This window comes from Rhea pennata, chromosome 3, assembly GCF_028389875.1.
Source record: "Rhea pennata isolate bPtePen1 chromosome 3, bPtePen1.pri, whole genome shotgun sequence".
In the NCBI taxonomy this organism is placed as follows: Eukaryota; Metazoa; Chordata; class Aves; order Rheiformes; family Rheidae; genus Rhea; species Rhea pennata.
This window is the reverse complement of record NC_084665.1, coordinates 91,315,723-91,337,574: the sequence shown is the minus strand read 5'-3', so window position 1 is coordinate 91,337,574 and position 21,852 is coordinate 91,315,723. Positions and strand designations below refer to the sequence as shown.

At 38.4% G+C, this 21,852-nt stretch overlaps 1 protein-coding gene across 4 annotated transcripts in view; it reads right to left on the bottom strand.

Moving 5' to 3' along the window:
• Positions 1–21,852, bottom strand: part of CEP162 (centrosomal protein 162) — a 48,033-nt gene that overhangs the window by 18,731 nt on the left and 7,450 nt on the right. For 2 of the 4 annotated variants that reach the window (XM_062572793.1, XM_062572796.1), the window contains 13 exons: positions 16,007–16,159; positions 15,558–15,744; positions 14,521–14,573; positions 12,261–12,328; positions 11,627–11,654; positions 11,125–11,247; positions 10,287–10,475; positions 9,713–9,794; positions 8,552–8,816; positions 4,237–4,501; positions 2,520–2,662; positions 1,453–1,680; positions 635–772 (listed from right to left, as the gene is read on the bottom strand). In XM_062572793.1, coding sequence (XP_062428777.1) covers positions 635–772; positions 1,453–1,680; positions 2,520–2,662; positions 4,237–4,501; positions 8,552–8,816; positions 9,713–9,794; positions 10,287–10,475; positions 11,125–11,247; positions 11,627–11,654; positions 12,261–12,328; positions 14,521–14,573; positions 15,558–15,744; positions 16,007–16,159 — 1,922 coding nt within the window. The remainder of the gene's footprint in view (positions 1–634; positions 773–1,452; positions 1,681–2,519; positions 2,663–4,236; positions 4,502–8,551; positions 8,817–9,712; positions 9,795–10,286; positions 10,476–11,124; positions 11,248–11,626; positions 11,655–12,260; positions 12,329–14,520; positions 14,574–15,557; positions 15,745–16,006; positions 16,160–21,852) is intronic. The other 2 variants (XM_062572794.1, XM_062572795.1) reach the window with 2 other exon arrangements.

Sequence of the window (21,852 nt, the reverse complement as noted above, 5' to 3'; positions counted from 1 at the left end):
CTATCTACTTCCATTAGCTTTTTCCTGAAATATTATAAGGTAAACTCTGCAATCTGAGTGTCTGCTCACTGCAGGAGGGAGTTGTTCTCCTAGGGCAGCTCCTCTGCAAAGCTATCTAACTATACTCTAAAAGCACATACAAGGATGGGTGCAGACAGACCACAGCTCAGTTTGCCCATGCTCCAGTTCTGTGGACAAAAAGCTTCACCAATTTGGGAGCTCCACAGCCATGCTGGCAAGATTTTGTGCTTTTACTACTGAAAGCTGCTGAGCACTACACTGAAAGCTGGTCAAACTAACCAATCTTATTTTACAGCTGTAAGTATTCAAAAAGGTCATTGAAGCTTGCACTATTTCTATATTTAACTGAATGAGTAATATTAGGCATACTAATATGGTTCCTTGCAGTCAATTGCTCTTAATATATGAAACATCTTAAAAAATGGAACACTCCAGAATTATAATATTGCTAAGAAATACTATATTTTTCTACTACATTTTGGACAAAAAGGTTTTGGTTCTTTGTTGGCCGTAAAGTATCTTCCTTTTCTCAACTGAGAAGTCACCTTATTTTCACAGTTTAGAACATTTGCGTGTAATTGGGAAAAAAATTATAATATGCTGTGTAGCATACCTGTTGATAACCTTGAATAATGACCTCTTGATCTTGAATTTCTTTCTGTATTTGTGTCAATTTTTCTTCAGTGATAGGAACGGTCGCTGTATCATGGATCCATCTCTTTCCTTTAGTCAGCTCTTCCACGCTTCTTAACTTTCAGAAAGAAACATACACACAAGCTGTATTATCAATATAGAATTCTCTACAAGATTATACTTTAAATTCAGAGTATGTTATAAATAATTCAATATACATTAAGACCTGAGCCAATAACAACACTGGCTCTTTGTTCTGCTTTCACGCAAAACAGGAATACAATATAGTAAGGTTGGAAAAAATTAACAATAAAATTATACTTCCCTCTTTTCCATTCTTATGTATCTAGACAGGCAAGTATAGTGGAATAACCCTGGGAATATAATTATGCTATATAGTCAGGACACAACATAGAAAAATGCAAAGTAACAAAGGAGGTATAGTATTTACCTACTTCGCCGCAACGAGTGGTACCTCTTAAACAGTTATTCATTTTTTACATAAAATGGGTTAAATATTTGTGAAAAGTCTGCTGCAGAACTCTGAAAATAGCTAAATAAGAGAATCTGGGATAACATAACTATCTCTGTAGAAAAAAAGGTCATGTCTTATGGGCAATAAATGTAACAGACAGTACACGTACATATTTATGCATATATTGCTGATTTGCATTTTCTTCTCATTAACAACTCATCTCAAATAACATCACTGAATATTCTGGACCAATGCTTCTCCTGTTCTACAGTAGCAGAAGACAAGCTTGGACAGAGCACCTTACTCTACTCTGGATAGAGCACCTTACTCTGAAGGACATAGTTTTCTTGACCCAGCTGAGAGAGCTCTTTTTCATGCTGTGTTTTCAGTTCTATTATCTTTGCCTCCATTTCTTGCTTCTTTTGTGAAACTGTGTTGGTCAGCTGTTGAATCAAATCACGAGCTGTACTCAACTCCTCCTCTGCAACTTGTGCTCGTCTTAGCAAATACAGTTCTCTCTCACATCTTTTGATAGGAGAAAACGCTAAGTCCTAGTAGACAGAAATTCAGGGAAACATTATGCTCAGCCAGGTGTTTACTGAGGATTCCCAACCCCTTGCAAACAATTTTGACTGTCTTGTCCAACTCCTGGCAACTATATAATGTGCTCGAGGGGAAAAAAGACCTCACCAAACAAAACCAACCGACCAAGCCCCCCCCACCCTTTCTAACAGCAAAACATCTTGCACGTTTTTCTTCTTAATGAGCTACTTTCCCATTTCCTAAACACATATGTGGGAAAAAAAACCCAAAACAAATAACAAGAAATAAACACCCCTTGGAGACTATAACCACTACAAAGCTATTAGAATTATTCTGCTATACATCTTGCCGATTGAAAAGCAGCAATGATCTAGGGATTCATTAAATAAATGTTTTTAAAATTTATAAGACAGAAGGAAAATGCATCATTGTGCTGCAAATTCAGTCATCTTAGAGTAATCAGAAGATTTTTTCAAAACATTCAATGTAACAGAAGCAGAAAAAAGAAACAGAAGTACTATTTAATAATCTTGACAGAATACTTTTACTTGCAAGTTACATTTAAAATTATGCCCCTCTCAAGATAATTGGTTTTAATAAGTTAAACAAGCATCACAAGTATATAGAATCAATGTAACAGAATTCTCCAAGCAACTGAAAAGCAGTATGATTATACTTGCACATTTTAAAAGCAAAATAGAATTTGATTAAAAAGAAGTCTTTATTCAATATTTCAGCATTTGCCAATCTTGCAATAATTAGATACCTATCAAAAGATCTTGACAAAGTAGGCTTGCAAGCCAAGTTCTTCATACTGTAACTAGGAGTGACACTAATTATCACTTACATGCGGAAACTGCCTGCCAGAGTCCACAACCTGCTGCACATGACTACTAACAACCGACTGGCCAGACGTAACTTTGTTAATACTCTCCTTCGAAGTTGGTTCTTTCGTTGCAGATCTTATAATCCTAGTAGCAAATAAGCCTTCTTCATTTAGGCACGAGGTAAAATAGGATAAAGTTATATTCAGAAGATTGCTCTTTATAACATCCTTGTAAAAATATATTCACCTGACCCATCCCTGTGATCCCTCCCTTGAGCATACAACTAAAGTATTCTGCAGCCAAGATTTTGAATTAAATATAGAAACGTGAGAGCAACGAGGCATCATGAAAAATGTAGCAGACATCAGTTACTTACTAAAAAACAAAATAAAAACAAAGCAAAACAAAAAGATAAAACCAAAACCAAAGTGAATAGGTGCATAATAAATCCTTCATGAAACAAGATTAGTCAGATGTCTGCTCTAAGAATGGTCAACTATTTAAGTATACACAGATACAACATATTTCAAGTTATGGTGAAAATCTGATGCAGCAATTTTTGAAGTGGACTTTGCAGTGGAGATGCTATGCAAAGGGACAGAACACCTACTTGTTGCATCAAGTAGCAACCTGAGTGGAATGTGAAAAAATTAGGAAAGATCACACCTCAGAGAGTAACTAACACATGTAACCATTTATAGCTTAGTCTTCAGAAATATGGATACTAACTACAACTGTCATTTCACTTCTGCCTGCAACAATACAAGCTAAGACTTCCTGCTTAGAAATACCTTACCCTCCAAAACAGGAAAATGATCGTTTTCCAAATTTAATACTTTTTACATTTCTTACACTATCATCTCACAGAGCTGCTCCCTTCATCCTGGCAGTTAAGATCTCAGTTATTTGCTTCAACCCCATTCCCTTCCTAGCCCTAGGGAGTAGTAGTGTCTCTAGTTTGACAGCTGTCACGTTGAAGCATCTCCCTAGGAGGGGTATATAATCCTAAATTGGTTTTCCCAACACTGCTTGCAAGGCTTTTAAAAGCATTACATGATATTGAAATGTGCTAAAACCTCGACACCTGGAGAGTTATTTTCTCATGCTTCCAAGATAGTAAACATGGCCCATGAATATGCTGAGTGGAATTATCAAAAGCAATCCTTAAAGCAAGAGGTCAATAATCAAAAAATTAAAAAGATGAGTCATTTACTTGCAATTCACCTTTCACAAGGCTACACTGGTGTTTTATTATTGTTACAACAATGGACATGAACTTAAGGTTTTTTTAATGCTTTCTTTGTATTCTAGGAAAACAGATAAAAGGAAGAGGCCGAGAACAGGAATTAGAGCATCACGTAGAAGTGTTAATAATATTTGCATTTACTAGAATGAAAAAAAAATGTAGTATGTAGATACTTATTCCTGAACATCAGCTTTTCCTATTGTTTTAGTTCTACTGGTGAACAGCAGGAAAGTTTCGTAGGTAGTGGTGACACATGACTGCAAATCAAACAAGACTACAGTGCAACAGCTTTACTCAAAAGCCTCCTCTCCAGCAACTTCATGCTGATATACTTGGGAGAGTGGGAGGAGGGAGAAATCAACACCTCATTGTGTTTATTCCTAGATTTCTCCAACATTTTGATTTTTTTATTTTTTTGTGCGTAGGAAGCATGAACAGCAAAGTTCTCTAGCTCCTAAAAGTAAAACTCAGACCTTTTAAGACAGAATTACCTTTAGATCTTGCTTTATCTGGTGGACTTTTGGCTTTCACGCTGGTCTTTTTGAAAGTTTCTTTTTGTGTTTTCTTTTCATTAGATGGAAAAGGCTGTTTGGGAAGAGAAGTGGACTTCCTGTATCCAGAACTCCTAACCAATCCATGAGAACCATGTGAAGATCTCTTTTTATGTAAAGGTGTACTTCTGACATTCTTGTACAATGTTTGTTTCGTTGTCATTGATTCCAGTCTTTCATCCTTCAAAGAAAGAGAGTGAAGTGCCTGTAACATAACATACTTTTTTTAAAAACAAATTTTAGTTTTTAATGTTGTCTGAAGGTAACTTCCACTAATACAGCAGAATACAGAACCAGTTACTAGGATTACACAACAGTAAGATTCTAGAGCAGTAGAAAAAATATGAGAAAAAAAAATACTTTTCATCAAATGAGCAGTATGTTTTTTTGCCAAATTTCTTATCCTTTCATACCTCAGGAGTATGCACAATATAAACCAATACAAAATACTTTTTTGAACATTCCGGGAAGTGGCTTTCTACTATAGGGGCATTAGCCTTTAGTCATGCAACCTGACAGCTAATCACAGTGAATACAGAGACACAGCAGCGATCAGCAGAACAGCAAGAGGCAGAGAAAACACCTTCACCTGGATCAGTGAAAACAGAACACACAGCTCTTAAGACAATCAAAGGAGAATGCTGAGCCTGCTGTCCCTGGTGGGAAAGCCACTGAGTTCAGTCAACCAAAAAGGATTCTCCCTGCAATGCCTTGTGAACTGAAGGGATGATTGTCTAAAGCGGCATGGGGCTTTTCATGCAATGCAGGGGGAAGAGAATTTGGGGATTGTGCAAGTCTGGTTATGGGATGCTTTGACAGGATTGTGGGAATGTGTGGAAATTATGGGACATCTAGGGAAAGGGAGGGACTAAGGTTGATCAGGAAAGACCAACTGTGGGGAAACTAAAGGGAAAAGGGGATAATAGTAGCTGTCCACATGTAAATAGGTTGCTGCTCCTCTGACTAGGCCCTACCCTTGATCACTGCAGTCTATCCCGTATTCTTATTGAATTCCATTGCTAACTATCCTCTGCGTGGGTGTGCTCTCCAACCTGAGCCTCTGTATGCTCACATGAGCCCCTTGCACTCTGTTCTGAGCCTTTGGGTGTTCACACAAGCCCCTTCGCAATGGGAGTACATGCTCAGCTTTGCTACTAGCAAGAACTGTGGCAAACTTGAGTGTACAAAGCTGAGGCAGGAGAACCCTTTTGGTGCCAAATTCCACTGGATTTTGCTACCTCTAACAGCAACAAAGGTAACTTTGGGTAGCTGCTTGCTTGATTACCTCTATGAAACGCCTGTACACCAATGCACACAGCACAGGAAGTAAACAGGAAGAACAGAGATCTGTGTGTGGTTGCAGAGCCGTGATCTCACTGCAATTACAGAGACATGGTGGGATAGCTGATGTGACTGGAACGCTGTCATGGATGGCTATGTGCTTTTTAGGCAGGATGAGGTGGAAGACTTGCTCTTTATGTGAGAGAGCAACTGCAATGTCTCGAGCTCTGCCTAGCGGTGAATGAAGAGTAAATCAAGAGATTATGGGTAAGGATTAAAGGGCAGGCTAACATGGGTAACACTGTTGTGGGTGTTTATTAGAGGCCACCTGATCAGGAAGAGGAAGTTGATGAGGCCTTCTACAGACAGCTGGAAGTAGCTTCATGATTACCAACCCTTGGTTCTCATGGTGGGGGAGGCTTCAACCACTCTGATATCTGCTGGAAGGACAACACAGCTAGGCACAAACAGTCCAGGAGGCTCCTGCACAGCACGGATGATAACTTTTTGACACAGGTGGTGGAGAAGCCAGCAAGGAGAGGTGTCCTGCCAGACCTGGTACTAACAAACAAAGGAAGACTGGTTGGAGATGTGAAGGTTGGGGGCAGCCTTGGCTGCAGTGACCACGAGATAGTGGAGTTCAAGATCCCCTATGAAGGAAGCAGGGCAATAAGTAGGATCACAACCCTGGACTTCAGGAGAGCAGACTTTGGCCTCTTCAGGGACCTACTTGGAGGAATCCCATGGGCTAAGACCCTAGAAAGAAGGGAGGGGTTGTCCAAGAGAGCTGGTTAATATTCAAGCATCACTTCCTCCAAGCTCATGGGCAGTGCATCCCTATGAGTAAGAAGTCCAGCAAAGGGGGCAGGAGACCTGCATGGATGACCAAGGAGCACCCGGCAAAACTTGGACAGAAGAAGAAAGTACACAGAATGTAGAAGAAGGGACAGGCCACTTGGAAGGAATATATGAATGTTGTCAGCATATGCAGGGATGTGACGAGGAAGGCTAAGGCCCATTTGGAATTAAATCTGGCAAGGAATGTCAAGGACAACAAGAGCTTCAAGTACATCGGTAGCAAAAAGGAAAAATGTGGGCCCGCAGCTGTGGATGGGTGCCACTACCACCTGCAGGGTGGGTGCCCTGGTAATGAAGGATACAGAGAAGGCAGAGTGCCTTCTTTGCTTTAGTCTTCTTTGCCAAGGTCAGCCCTCAGGAATCCCACACCCTGATGACATGAGAGAAAGGCTGGAGAAGGGAAGACTTTCCCTTGGTTGAGGAGGATCGAGATCTCTTAGGCAAACTTGACACCCACAAATCCATGGGCCCTGATGGGATGCACCCATGAGTACTGAGGTAGCTGGAGGATGTTGTTGCTAGGCTATTCTCCATCTTTGCAAGGTCATGGAGAGCAGGAGAGGTGCCTGAGGACTGGAAGAAAGCCAAAGTCACTCCAGTCTTCAAAAAGGGCAAGAAGAATGACCCAGGAAACTACAGGCCAGTCAATCTGAGCTCCATCCCTGCAAAGGTGATGGAACAGTTCATCCTGGATGTCACCTCTGAGCATGTGGGTGAAAAGAAGGTGATCAGGAGTAGTCAGCATACAGTCACCAAGGGAAAATCATGCTTAACCAACTTGATAGCCTTCTAGGATGGAATGGACTGGCTGGGGAGATGAGGGGAGTGCAGTGGATGTTGTCTACCTTGACTTCAGCAAGGCTTTCAACACTGTCTCCCATAACATCCTACTCCCATAACATAGGCAAGCTCAGGAAATGCAGGCTAGATGAGTGGACAGTGGATTGAGAACTGGCTGAAAGGCAGAGCTCAGAGGGCTGTGATCAGCAGCACTGTCTGGTTGGTGGCCTGTAGATAGTAGTGCCCACCAGGGCTCAGTACTGGGTCCCATCCTGTTCAACTTCTTCATCAATGACCTGGATGAGGGGACAGAGTGCATTCTCAGCTAGTTTGCTGATGATACCAAGCTGGGAGGAGTGGCTGACACACCAGAGGGCTGTGCTGCCATTAAGAGAGACCTGGACAGGCTGGAGAGCTGGGCAGAGAGGAACCTCATGAAGTTCAACTAAGGCAAGTGCAGGGTCCTGCATGTAGGGAGGAATAACCCCATGTACCACTACGGGCTAGGGGCTGACCTGCTGGAAAACAGCTCTGCAGAGAAGGACCTGGGAGTTCTGGTGGACAAGCCGACCCTGAGCTAGCAACGTGCCCTTGTGGCCAGGAAGGCCAATGGTATCCTGGGGTGCATTAAGAAAAGCATTGCCAGCAGGTTGAGGGAGGTGATCCTCCACCTCTGCTCAGCCCTGGTGAAAACACATCTAGAATACTGTTTCCAGTTCTGGGCTCCCCAATGTGAGAGAGACATGGAGCTACTGGAGAGAATCTGGCATAGGGTTGTGAAGATGATTAGGGGACTGGAGCATCATCTCTCCTATGAGGAAAGGCTGTGAGAGCTGGGCCTGTTTAGCCTGGAGAAGAGAAGAATGAGAGGGAATCTTACCAATGTCTACAAATACCTTGAGAGGTGTCAAGGGGATGGGGCCGGACTCTTTTCAGTGGTGTCCAGTGACAGGACAAAAGGCAACAGGCACAAACACAGTAAGATTCATCTTAACATGAGGAAAAACATCTTTCCTGTGAGGGTGACAGAGCACTGGCACAGGTGGCCCCTTTGGACAAGGTTATGGAGTCTCCTTCTCTGGAGATATTCAAAACCCGCCTAGATGTGATCCTGTGCAATGTGCTCTAGGTGACCCTGGTGGAGCACAGGGGTTGGACTAGATGAAGGACTTTTCCAACCTCAACCATTCTGCTGCTTAAGGGTTTCAAGAAAAAACAAACAATTTCTCAACTCCTAAACAGAGTGTAATCTTCAAGTGATAGTTGATCTGAAAATACATTAAAAAAAAAAAAAAAAAAAAAAAAAAAAAAAAAAACACTGTTTGACATTATTTACCTGATTAGTTTTGCTGCCCTGTTGTGAAAGCAGAGAGTCTTGTACCATCTTTTCTCTCAGTGAACAGGGCTGTATTTCATTAGTTTCAGCCTCTTTCTCATTCGTCCCCTGAAGGCTGTCTTCATTCACAGCTGTCTGAGAAAAGATGCTCTCTTTGTTAGATTTTTCCAATAAGTTTGTCTCCCAAACTGTGTTATTCTGATGCTCTTTAAACAGCAAGTGGTTGACAAGTTCATTTGCTGTGCTGCCTGTCAGTTTCACAGGACTACAAAAGAAAGGAATAAAGTCAGTTATAACAAGACTTCTGTCCTTTGCATTTCTACCACGGTAGAAAAAAAAGGGCAATTTTCCCTTTAGGTATCATCTATAAAGACTGCTTGATTTTGAAAGAGACGCTAGCTACTTAAGAACAACATTCTATCTGATTCAGTTAAAAAGCTAAAACGACTACGATAAAGATTCACTTCCACAATGTGGAAAGAGAACCATTTCGCAGCAGTGATGGCTTTTGTGGGTACTGAACTGGGTTACAAGGTGAACACCTGCAAGCATAGAATTAATGCTAGTGGAAACGATGAATGGTAACATCTGCTGGGTGCAACTGCACGTTAAACACCCCAAACTCATTTGCAAAGCATAATCTATTCTTGACAGCTCCAGGGCCTGCACTTTATGCTCTAACATAAGAGCTGGAAAATACCAGGAGGAGGTATGCAGCACACGTTAGCAGAGAGTCACAGTGAGTAGAAGAAGAGAAAGTGATGATTTCACAGATTGTGGAAACTGGAAAGCTATGCTAGAATGCGGCCTGAATTCCAAATATGGAGAACCACCCCCTGATGATTAGCAGAAGGCTGGGAACGCAGTAGGACTGTAGAGAGGACACTCTTCCAAATGATTTGACAGAGAAGACATTGCTGCCACCATTTCTGCTTATCACACGAGGCTGTTTGGAAAAATCTAGTCTAAACAAATTAATACTGTATATTCATTTTACAAGTCACCACAAGCACCATAGTGTCATTGTAAAATATAATGAAATTTCAGAATTTAATTAGTCAAAATGACAGATGAAGTGATTTTGTGAGTTGTTGTTCACAAGGAGTTAATGGATTCAAGTTATTACAATCCTTAAAAAAAAAAAAAATCTGAAATAAATACCTTTCAGGCTCCAAATCAAAACCTTTGGCATTACATGAATCTCCTTTAAAAGGTTTCATCAATTCTTCTACAGTAGGTAAATCTAGTAAGTGCAAAATAATAAATTAAAAAGATCTTATAAAACGCACTTGTAAGAGGTGAATATTAAAAATATTTAATAAAAGGAATATTAAAAGGTACCACTCCTTCACTCATTTTACATCCTTGTATGATGCATGTCTTCCTTCTAACCATTCTGAGACTGTTATTGCTAAAATATGCACTCATTTTACATGCTTATATAATATATGTCATTTTTTCAATTTTCATGTAATACAGAGAATGGAATCAATGTACTGAATGTGAATGATTTGCTTGGTTTACTTTCAAGATTTTTTTTGTTTGATACCTATTTCATCATCACACCTCTCCAGTGTGTAAAAGCTATATATTTTAAGTGAGAAAGCCAGTTCAAAGCTTATTCCTGCTTCTGTCCTTAGTAATGTAATTGAAAGTACTAGAGCTCTTTAACCTAGACAAAAGAATATCAGAAAACAGCTGGGAAATCACAGCTTTGTCTTCCTTTGAGACTTACCTGATTCAGTAGTTGACATATTTTTTGAGTAGATCTCATTTTGTGAAACACTTTGCACTAAGCATTCTGAGACTGCCATTGCAGAAGCATGCACTTTTTGCTCATCGGTGTCTCCCAAAGACTGATTGATGTGATGATACGCTTGGTGTAACGCTTCAGTGTCGCTAGTAGTTTGTCCATAAGAAGTGCCTGCCAAAAAAAATGCAGGCTCATAAGAGATGCTACAGAATTTTCTGTTTTGGGAAGCAACCCACTGCAGCCTATATTATCAGTTACTAGCTCTGACTATTATCAGGTGAGAAAAGCATTTTCAGTTCTGAGAAAAACAACAAAAAAAAAATCCTAGTTTCTACTATAAAATTGAACAGTTGTCTTGTTAACCAGTACATGCTACAGTACCTTAAATAGCCTCATCTACAGTTTGCATGCATTTGTTTACAAATTCTCATTTCTAAAACTAACAGTATATGAGATGACTATTTTAATAGATCCCACAGAGTCGCATTCTGGATGTAAATAGGGTACATTCTCAAACTGATCTTCATACAACAGTTTGATTGTGTTCAACGCTGTCAAAGCACAGTTTTAGCTGTGGTCAATAACCCAAGGAAAGCACATTTAAGTCACCAACAGATTACAACGCCAAAAGCAAGTTTATGGTCATCAAGTATAAAAAGGTAGCGTTCTGGCAGCCTATAGGAACACCGATTTTCCCTGAAATATTTCCTTCTCAAGATTTTTTACTAAAAACTAAACACTTTATGTTCACTGACAATATATGACCTTATTTCACATCTGTTGCTAAAATACGTTTTTTTTTAAAAAAAAGCAGCCTCACCCGTTTCATTCATTTCAATTCCAGTAGCTTCTTGAGGCTGATAATGTTCACCTAGAGCTACATCTGCTGTTTCAGTGACCTTCTGAATTTCTGTAGTTGAATCTTGTGAATCAAGTAATACAACTAAATGCAAGAAGAAAAACGTTAAAAGTTCTCTCATTTATACCTTGTCTACAATGGAAGTAGGAGCATATCAAAGCTCATCTTGATACTCTAATCCTGGAAAAACATTATTGTGATGCCATTAAAAGCAGTAACTCTGATCGCAAGCATCAAAATCTCAGTACTAATTAGATGCAATAGAACAAAAAAACACATTGATGATAACCACAAAATCCTGACATGCAGATTTATTTTTAACCGCTTCAGTCCAATGGACTTTCAATAGAACACAATAAAATTAGACTCAAAAAAAAAAAAAAAATCAAACTAAAAAATCAGATAAGAAAGTTTCAGTACAGTACAATTAGTATTCTCCTACTGACTGAAGTTTGTATTTTACCTTTAGCCAGCATGCCAGTGTTTGCTTCCTAAAGAAAAAAAGAAAAGGAATATTACTTTTTGAACTTCCAGAAAAAAAAAAAATCCCTAAACTTTAAAAGTTGCTCCAAAAACTAAGAACTAATGCAGCTTTTAGTGCTCCAAGAATTTGCACTTCTCTAAAACTCTGCTTGGAATGCCAACAGGTCCTCAATACTCTATACTCTGTACTCTGATACCCCCCTCCTGATGTGTCCAGTCACCCAAAGGTGTTCACTCCAAAAGACCAGACTAAGCTAGTCTGTAGTAATATCACCAAAGTTCTCACAGCGTAAATATCAGGTTCTCTGTCCCAACTGTTTCTCCCTACAGCTTCTATCAGGCTCTACCACTTGCTGGTAGAGATACCACATCACTAGCTCCAAAGTGAGAGGTTAATCATCCCCATCCCGAGGCTCCAATGAGAGCTCCTCGTTTCTGTGCTACCCTCTCCAGTTCTTAATGCAAAGGATGAGTAAGCAGCAGTCCTGTGAAGAACTTAATCTTTTCAGCATCAGATCACTAGAAAGTGTATACTTTTTACAGAACAATAAAGTCTTAGGAAAGTTATACCTATTTAAATTTAAATCTGCTCTTGATTTCGTGTTCTGATTTACCTGACTTTCTTCAGTTTTAAAGGCAGGATTAACATCTGTCTCCTCTTCAAAATCTTCACTGTAGCTGCCTGAAAAATGAAACGAAGCATCAAATAGAGTGAACATTTAAAGAAGATAAAGCAATAAAAAGGCAAGCTATTTCCTCTTGTTCTGCAGTCCCTCCACTAAGAAGCTACTGCTGCTACTATTCCTTTCGTGAAGACATCAGAAGGGTTTTGAGATTGTGTGTGGCATAAAAAAACCACCCACAGTAAAAGTCACACACAATACCTCTACATTCAAATGAAATTTGTCCTATGGTCAGATATACCGTATCTCTGAACCCTCATGGCCTCCTTGCATTGACCTCTTTTGTTCAGTAACTCTCAGTTTAGGGTGAAATAATGCAATTTCCCCACTAGCAGATGAGGTATTCCATGTGTACCTTGACCACTCCAGTATTTTCAGGCACTGTATCTGTAGCTTTGCTCCCTCTGATCAGCTTCAGTGGCCAAACAGCTGCTCTCAAGAGTTAGCATTACTTAAAACCCAAGCATATCAGAAGAGGAATTTTACGAACAAACCAAATGCTTTTCCTACAGTTACCTAGATCCCTGACATCTCTCCTTCACTAAGCTCCCATGTTCACTGGCTTCACTGTCTGTAACCCTTAAAACTAGTGTTGGGCAATGCTTCTAGTTGTATAGCGTATTGGTGTCAAAATGCAGGAGGAAAGCAACTGACCCATCATCCTTCAATAGTGTATGTAAACGCTACACTATGAAGAGGCACTTATTTCAGCATTTGCTTTGGTTTTGGACTGTGAGAAGTTTGATTAGCGTGCTCACAGAAAGAAAAAGCCTCAATGTGAAAAATAGCTCTTTCACAGTGACTTAGATATACATGGTGCTTATACAATTCCTGCACATGTATTTTTATTAATTTCATTTCTAATTCATGAAATCGCAGTTTAGCAAGGCCTCGACCCACCCCCTCCCCAAAACAAAAAAACCCCACCAGACCCCACACACACACAAAAAAAAAACCAAGCTGATCATCTCAGGTATTTAACAGAAGCAAAAATGTTTTCCTAAAAATCAAAAGTATCAGTTTCACCGTACTGACCACAACAACCTCCAGTCATTTCAGCTGTTTCATTTAGAAAAAAGTTGTTGTGGTATTTCTGCTACAACGATCAGAATCACTTGTAATCTAGACAGCAATCAGACTTCAAGAAGAAAAGATCTACTGTGATCAAGGTTTACAACTATAACCTTTCAAATGTCTGGGAAATTCAAGACTGACAACAGGATTTCTTGAAAATGCAGCTTAATTTATGATTTTGAAAAGATTATTGCTGTAATTTTAAGCAACAAATTAACTCTTTAGCATATATTAAGGAGGAGTGGTATAAAGAGAAATGCCAAATGAAAGACAAAGAGGGAGGATGAGAGTAATGCAGTGTGTGGAGAGTAGAGGAAAAAAAAGGACCATGAAATACGGGAAAAGGTCAGGTAGAGTAATGCTGCAGACCACAGAAATTAAACCCAGGCATGAAAACAAGGAACAAAAATAAGAAAGGTGACAGACTTAAAATACTGGAAACCCCCAAACACTGAGAAGTGTTTCAACAACGCGATCATTTTTCTTCAGTTTTTGTTGGACAGCTTTTTTGCTGTTTGTCTTTTAGACATGAGCCAATAGACTAAATATTCACTCCACAAAAAAACTCCCCCCTCCCCAAAACACCATTCTGTCTGCACACCAACTGCACAGTCATAATACAAAAGCAGACAAAATCTGATAGAAGAGCTGCAGATAAATGCAAATCATTAGTGTGAAAATTATATTAGCACTGAGATGGTTTCACCCTCCGTGGTCATAGTGATAAGGGAACAGAAGTCAACTGGTTGAAGTATTTCTCAGAACAGAAAACTTCAGAAAAATCAGAAGTTCAGTAACGATACTATACTGTTTTGTCATTCTGAAACCCAGAAAGAATCAAATTTCCAGACTAGTTCCATAGGCAACACCAAGTAGAGAATACCCTATCAGACTGAGGGATGATTTTCCCTTTCTAGGCCTTCAAATTACATTGAACCATGGTGTACCCTCTGATGCCCTGTTGTAAAATTTTCTAAAGTGTTTGCACTCTGACTGGAGCACTGTTCCTCAGCTTTCTTTTTTAATTCAGTATAATGAAGTTCTTCCAACTCTTAGCATAAACGTGCAAGAAATAGGCAAGAATTTTCAAATGCATAATTTAGAAAGATAGCATTACCAGATTTCTCTTCAGGTACCGATTCCTCTTCTCCTTTTTCATTTTTTTCATTTCTGAGAGAAACAAACTTAAAATGTTACTGTCCTGGACAGCAAATAAGTATTTTTTTTACCCCACAAAATTTTGATATTTCTTACAGTTAGCAATAAAAATAAAAATGTGAATTTAAAACATGATTTCTTCCATCATATCAAATCATAGGAAAAAAAGGAAGGTAAATGTCAGCAGTGATCTAAAAAAAGAAAAAAGTATTGATGTTTTTACAACTGTCCATAGATAAAATTGTCAAAGCAAATCCTAAAGCCACCTCCTTTCTCCATTCTCCCTTACATGTACATTAGCTTCTCAAGGAAAGTTTAATCATAGGTTTGTTTCTGACTTTCTCTCCTTTATCTCTCTTTTTCTAGTAGAGTTAAAGTTTTTGCCCTTATTTAAAACTCTCCAGAACTCTGACCCTCCAAGTACTCTCATGTTGGATGTTTCCTTCATGGTTTTAGCCTTTTTTTTTTTAAGTGATGACAGCCTGAACTGTCTGTTTGCCCATTATTCTTGCAGAAGTTTGAATACAATTACTGGTTATACATCAACTGCCTTAGTCTATGAAGATTATTTTGTATTGTTCTTCCAGATTCATTTGTTATATCATGCCTTAAGGGATCTGTAGCTTGACAAAGCTTCCATTGCTTCCAATATTCCTAGAAAAACAGAATTCCTCCTGATCTACTACCTAGTTACTACCAGTGGATAACTCTTTTTATTTAGTTGCACCTTATAATTAAGAATAAATATTGAATCAACTTGACACTATTGAGTTGCGCACAAGGCTACATAGGTTTGTCCAAAGAGTCACACTCTCACCTTACTCTTTTCTCTTATTTAAGATCACTTCTGTCTCAAGTTACAGAAATAGCAGCTTTACCAATTGAAATTATACAAGATCTTGTCCCACAAGATCTCAGTGACCACGGCATTCAGATGCCCAAATCGCACATGTTCATTAATAAGAGTCTATAACTTCTCTTTTCTCTATACATTACCGTACAAATGGTGCTAGTATTACAGAATCGTTGGAATCCAGCTCTTTATTTAATCTTGAGTAATCAATAGTAGACGATGCTTCTCGTTCAAGTTTGGCAAAGAACGTTTCTTTTTCTTCTTGTTCTTCCAAGGTATCCAATCCAGCTCCCATTATACTTTGATTAGGCCCAGAAGCTACAATTGAATCTAAATTTCAAAACACAGAACAAACTAGTAATGACTGTACAGCACATTTACATAGAATAGCCATAATAGTTAACTACAGCTAGATACAGCTCATAATATATTAGTGGCATGAAATACCACCAGCATCAGAAGCCATCAATTCACTGGATGCAACTGACAGAACTGAAGAATCCTGACTTGCAATGTATTAATGAAAATGGTTTGTAATAAAAACTTGCCTAGGTCTAGCTAATCTCATGAAACGGTTGCTCTCAGTTCTCACCATTTGTCTCCAGGCTGTCTATACTTAAAGAGATAGAAACCCCATTGCTTTTCTGAAACAGCATCTTTTCTGCATGCGTGTTCTCATCAGCTTCCCCCATAGGCTGTGAAGTCTTCTGTAGCTTGACAAAGCTTCCATTGCTTCCAAACATTCCTAGAAAAACAGTTGCAATATTGCTGATTGTACATCTTTGCAGTTGCAATATGAGACTAAGATTGAGGGTTCTGGAAAATGACTAAAAGACTGACATGTCATACAAATAGCTTTTAGATGACAATCTTACAAATCACATTCATTTAACTTTTGTTTCCTTATGAGACATGTATAACCAGTTTAATTACAGCATTCTTAATGTTACATACATTTTCTTTTTATTCTTCATATTTGCACACAAGACTAAAGTTCAGCATGCGGCAGGCATAACATTTGGGAAAACTGACTTGAAGATAACCACACATACAAACTCTGCACAGAAATTAGTATTTCTTGTTTGAATGCAAATTAAACAACCTAAGGAGAAAAACAGTAACCAAGATTACAAGCATACAACTTCAGCTCTTCGAAATTACAACGTGCAGTTGCTTCCAAATTACAATGCTTTCTTTTTGCAAGGGTTCAGTATTACCTTACTAAATAACTCTGTGAATGAATTCTACTCCCAATCAGAACACTGTCTTATACACTTCCCTTAGGAAAAATTACAAATCAAATATTGCACTAGTTAAATAAACACCACCAAGTTCCTTTCACTTGCCCCCAAAACACACACTTTTAGGCCTGAATTCTTAGGAGAATGGCTGGAAGAAAAGATGTTCATGCATTTTATCCAAAGACTTGATTTAACAGTTCTCACAGAAGACAGCAGACACCATCTTTGCCTTCTCCAAGATGAATCTCCAGTCAGTAAAATAAACTCAGACTTGTTCTTGCTCTCTGATCAAGTGATGTTTGGATTGATATGTTTTGCGCAAGGACATAGCTTTAGGAGGAGATACTGACAAAAGCCCATTTCTCGGCAGTAAGGGATTGCAGAAGATGCACATAATCAGTAAACCTTCAAGTGAAGGAAACTAAATCGGTCTTCCACATGCTGGTCAAGTGCTTTTCCTCTAAGCTATTACATACATGGAGCACAACTACTTTCTCTTCCATAGTTAAGCAGAAGTCCAACTCAGTTTCTTTAAACAACTGTTTTATTTGCCTGTATCTTAAGAATGAAGGGCCCTCTTGCTGCAGTACTGAAAAGGTACCCACAGTAAGGGCGAGGTTAAAAGTCGCAACACTTTTTCTCCTTATTTTTCCCTAATGGCCAATGCTTAGCACATGCATTCTAATTAACAGCCTCCTCATTAAGCAGCAGAACAGCTTGTTTCTTGACTTGCAAGCCAATCCTTTACAGTCAGGGTCCCTTAGGCCTACTGGGAGCCTAAGTGCATAATATTTAACATTTTGTAAGTGATTTGCACGTTGCTGTATCTAACATTAGCTTATTCCCCCCACAATAGAGCTGAACTCACCTATGACGCTAGAAGTAAATATCAAAGACTTAAGATCCAGTTCCACATTTATACAAAGCTAACAGTTAAACAAAAATCATTTTGCTACTACACTGAAAACTATGAAATGGAAAGCTCGAAGTGCTGTACGAAGTGAAAAAGTGGAAGTAATTAATTTCTGTGATGGCTAAATGCACAAAATAACATCATTTGAGTGCTATTTGGATAAATTAAGACAGCAAACAGGAGTCTGTTTTCAGCTGGGTCACAAGTTCCTTTCAGAACTTTAAATGAACCAGAATCCTGCTGAACCTTCATCACACTCTCTTTAAACAGGAATATATCAGTGGAGTCTAAGATAAGTTGACACTGCCCTTCCACATAAGATTTACAAGAAAACAGATGGGAATATGATTCAGTAACAAAGATATCCAGAAATTCTAATAGAACAAGATTTTTTTTTTTTGGGGGGGGGGGGGGGGGGGAAGAGGGGGAGGCCAAAGAAGTGAGGAGACACTTTCCATGGGATTTATATATGCTATCTAATATTTAAGTATTTTTTTCCAGTTCCATCAGATTACAGCTTTCTAAAAATAGTATCTCCAACAACAATCTGAAAATGAGAAGTTGTTCTGCAGCCAGCTCAGTCAGCTGAACTAATGAGCCACTCCTAATTCCTAGATAAACTATCCTAAAACACACATTACAAGTGATACTACTGTTGCTCATGAAGGCAAGTCTTACTCAACCTGAACTCTGAGAAATCCATCTAACCTGGAAAAAATATCAAATTAGATGGATTGTAGCATCTATATTTTCACTGTGTTTTTTGGCTATTAGGATGGTCCTACTGACTTCTGAGTGACTTAGAGCGGTTTATTTTACTGGGATATTTGTTACTTATTACAAAAAAAAAAATTCTTGAAGCAGCAGTCTCCTCAAGCTCCAAAGACTTCACTGCCCTTTCCTTTACTGTCAATTTTTGCAATACTTTGTAAGGTTCAGCATATATGTTATTCTTCCTTAAAGTCTTACCCCTTGAAATCAATTAAGAGCCTGATTTTCATTTAGAAAGATATTTCTAACCATCACAATTCCAGAGAAAAGTTTAAGAATGTGAATACAAAAGAACTCAAACATTTAGATATGACAACAGATATCTATTTAAAAAGTAGCTTCCCCCCTCCCGACTTGACCAGAACCTTCAGAATTGAGCAACTGCTGTTTTGTAATACTATAAAAGACACAGTAAATATGTTACCCTCAGAATTGCCTGGACTGTCAGTGAGGTTTCCTTCTTCTTTGTTTAAATATGCATCTTTCTTGTCCATATGAAATTTCTCCAACATTTTGAATTTGGACAAAGCCTTGCTGCGACACGCACTGGAAGAAGGTTTAGGGGGAACTACTTTTAAGCATACATAAAACATTTATGAATATTCATATACAATGGACAGGGAATAAAGAGAAAAATAAGATATGAGAATGCAAATGACCACTTCTCAAAAAGTGATACAATCTAGTTTCTTGAAAATTGAATTATCTACAATTTTGTAGCAAAACTAAAAATTAAGAGTTAAAAGGTTATTGTTATTCTCAGAAGTGATAATTATTTTTAAAGATAAATTACTTCTTATTCCATAAATATCTTGTGTCCAAATACATTGTTCTAGGAACTCAATGTATTATGTGAAGACAAAAATAAAACTGATACAACTACTTCAACAATAAAAAGTTCTGTACTAAAATTTTTTGAAGAAAGCATCTAAGTCGGTTCAAATAAAAGCAGAAAAATTTAGGTAGGTAAGATGTGAATTACTACTGTCTCTATCACTGTCATTTACAAGAACAGCATATCGCTCCCTTAAATTCTTGTTAGGGCTTGCTTAATTGCCACTGCAATCAAATACAGTCCATTCATATTAGTGGAATGTAATTCCAGATAACAGTACCTCTGCTGAGAGCTGCTTTCTCATGGGACCTAGATGGTATTCCCAGCATACATTCCACATACGTTAAGCTGGCCAGTTGCACTGAAAGAGGCTTTCCATTGTTCAAGCGTTAAAGTCGGGGCGGGGGGAAACACTTCTAAATTGGCCAAATCAGAGCAAGCTCTTAGTTACAGACCACCTGAATTTGCCTGGATATGGGAGAGAGCAAAGAGTGTACAGGGGACCTAGCAAAGTACTGCTGCTACCTAGAAACAGGACGAGGAGGAGATATGATCAGAAGCTAATACAGCTCAGAAACACGCAAGATGACTGAAGAAGCTGATAATCATATGGCAGATGTGAGCTGAAAGACAGAAAGAACAGGTATGAAATCCTGCCCAATCCAATACAGGTGTGCTTTATTCCTTTGACCAACACTCAAGTCCATCAAGTGATGCATCGCTCATGTGGGAGCTTTTTATTCTGCCACATTTACTGGGAAACTAAAAAGACTGACAAATTGCCTTTCATTAAAAATAATGCAAACACCAGATCACCATATTAAAATGGTAATTTAAAAGGCAATTCCAAAATTCCTCTGATTGCTAATATTCCAAATGTTAAGCCTAATTTGAGAAACAAACACTAAAACTGAATATATGTCCCAGACTGAGATGCTTTGTAATTATTTTATGTGAAGGAAGCTTATGAAAACAGGACAGCACATACTCTCTAGAAAGCTAACACAAGGGAAATGTTCTATAGGCTAGGGAGTCATCAACATTACTCTAAAGACCAAGCGCCAAGTATTTCTTTGTCATAGCTCTCCAAAATATTATTGGATCTGCTCGACTTTGAAACCAAAGCCACATTTAACCTGGTACCTACTAAGTTAATCATCGATGTTACTAACAGGTTAGTATTAACTAAAATTACTCTGCAGATTGAACAACTTAATTTGTCATTACTACAAGTACTTCATTGTTTCTATTTCAGGGCAGCAGGCACAGAGCAACCTAGTGCTCAACAGAGGGAAAAGAATCATATCAATAATAAAGAAAAAAAATACACAGAACACTTGTCTGACTGGAGACTTTGAGCTTACACAAACAGAACAAAAAACATTAATACTTCTTAAGTTTGAAATACAGAAAACAGATTTTTCTGTATAATAGTTTGTTAACAGTATTGAGCTTTTTCCAGATTTTCATGATTTTTCTCCCCACATTGGCTGACGTTTGATACAGTCTATCCTCCTGCCTCACTAGAGGTAAAGATGATAGAACAAAAGTTTACGTGGCTATTAGTTTCTTTCAGAAATGACAAACGAAGTAAGTGGCAGCTTGCTTTTATAAGAATATTAGGGTTAAATGAACTATGTAAAAAGGATTTTGTGTAAGAAACAGTCGTAATATCACGCTGACTTTAAATAAATTGAGCTAAACATATTCAATCAAATACCAGACTGGAAATCTGAATGGGGAATCTTTTGTTCATTATTTTCAACTATTTCAGCATGGCTTCTCATCATTTTCTTCTTTTTTCCCAGTTTAACAAATCTGGTTTGAAAATCTTGACGAGTAAGACAAACAGCAAGAACAAACAGATAAGACAGACAGGATAGGAATTCTTATTATCCAATTTCTTTTTATCATTTAAATGAAGAAAGCAAGTAGAAAGGATATTAGTTAGAGGTCAGTTTTTAACCTATCAAATACGGAAGACACTATCTTGAATCATAATTTACACATCCTGATTTAAAGCTGAAGAAACAGGAGTTCAAATGTGCCTAGAATGCCTAGAACAAGTTTAGTTAAATTGTGCTTTATTTTTCTCAGCCAAACAGATGAAAATAGCCTCTGCTGTTTACCATTAATCTACCAAACCAAGTGAAAACTGGCTTTATACAGAATTCTCAGCTTCTGCAATAAGATGCACTGGAAATAAGAATCAGATAAACAGATGTATAGTATATGTTTAGTCTTCCGCTCATCTGTCTTACGTTGCTGAGAAAGCACAATACAGATTACGAGGTAGGTCAGAACGAGAACCTCAAACTAGAAACAATTTAGCAGCACAGTGCCTTGTTCAAGCTAGTTAGCCAGCCTTTGTATCGCATTAATACAACTGAGGTAGGATCTCTGTGCAATCCCAACACAACAACTCACCTACATTCAGTCCAGATATATCTAATGCAGTGCTTCACTGGAGGTAGAGGTAAGACTTACACATTCACATGAGTTTGATTCATGATGACAAAACACTTTGAAAATAATAGTTCTATTAGCCTAGAGCTTGTGGTACTAGAAGATAAATGTTGCAGATCTGATGCAGAGAAAGCCTCTGCAGGCTTTAATAAGAATTCTGTCTGCAACTGACCTAAAGGGTCAGGCCTAGGTGGATAAAAAAATCTGCACAG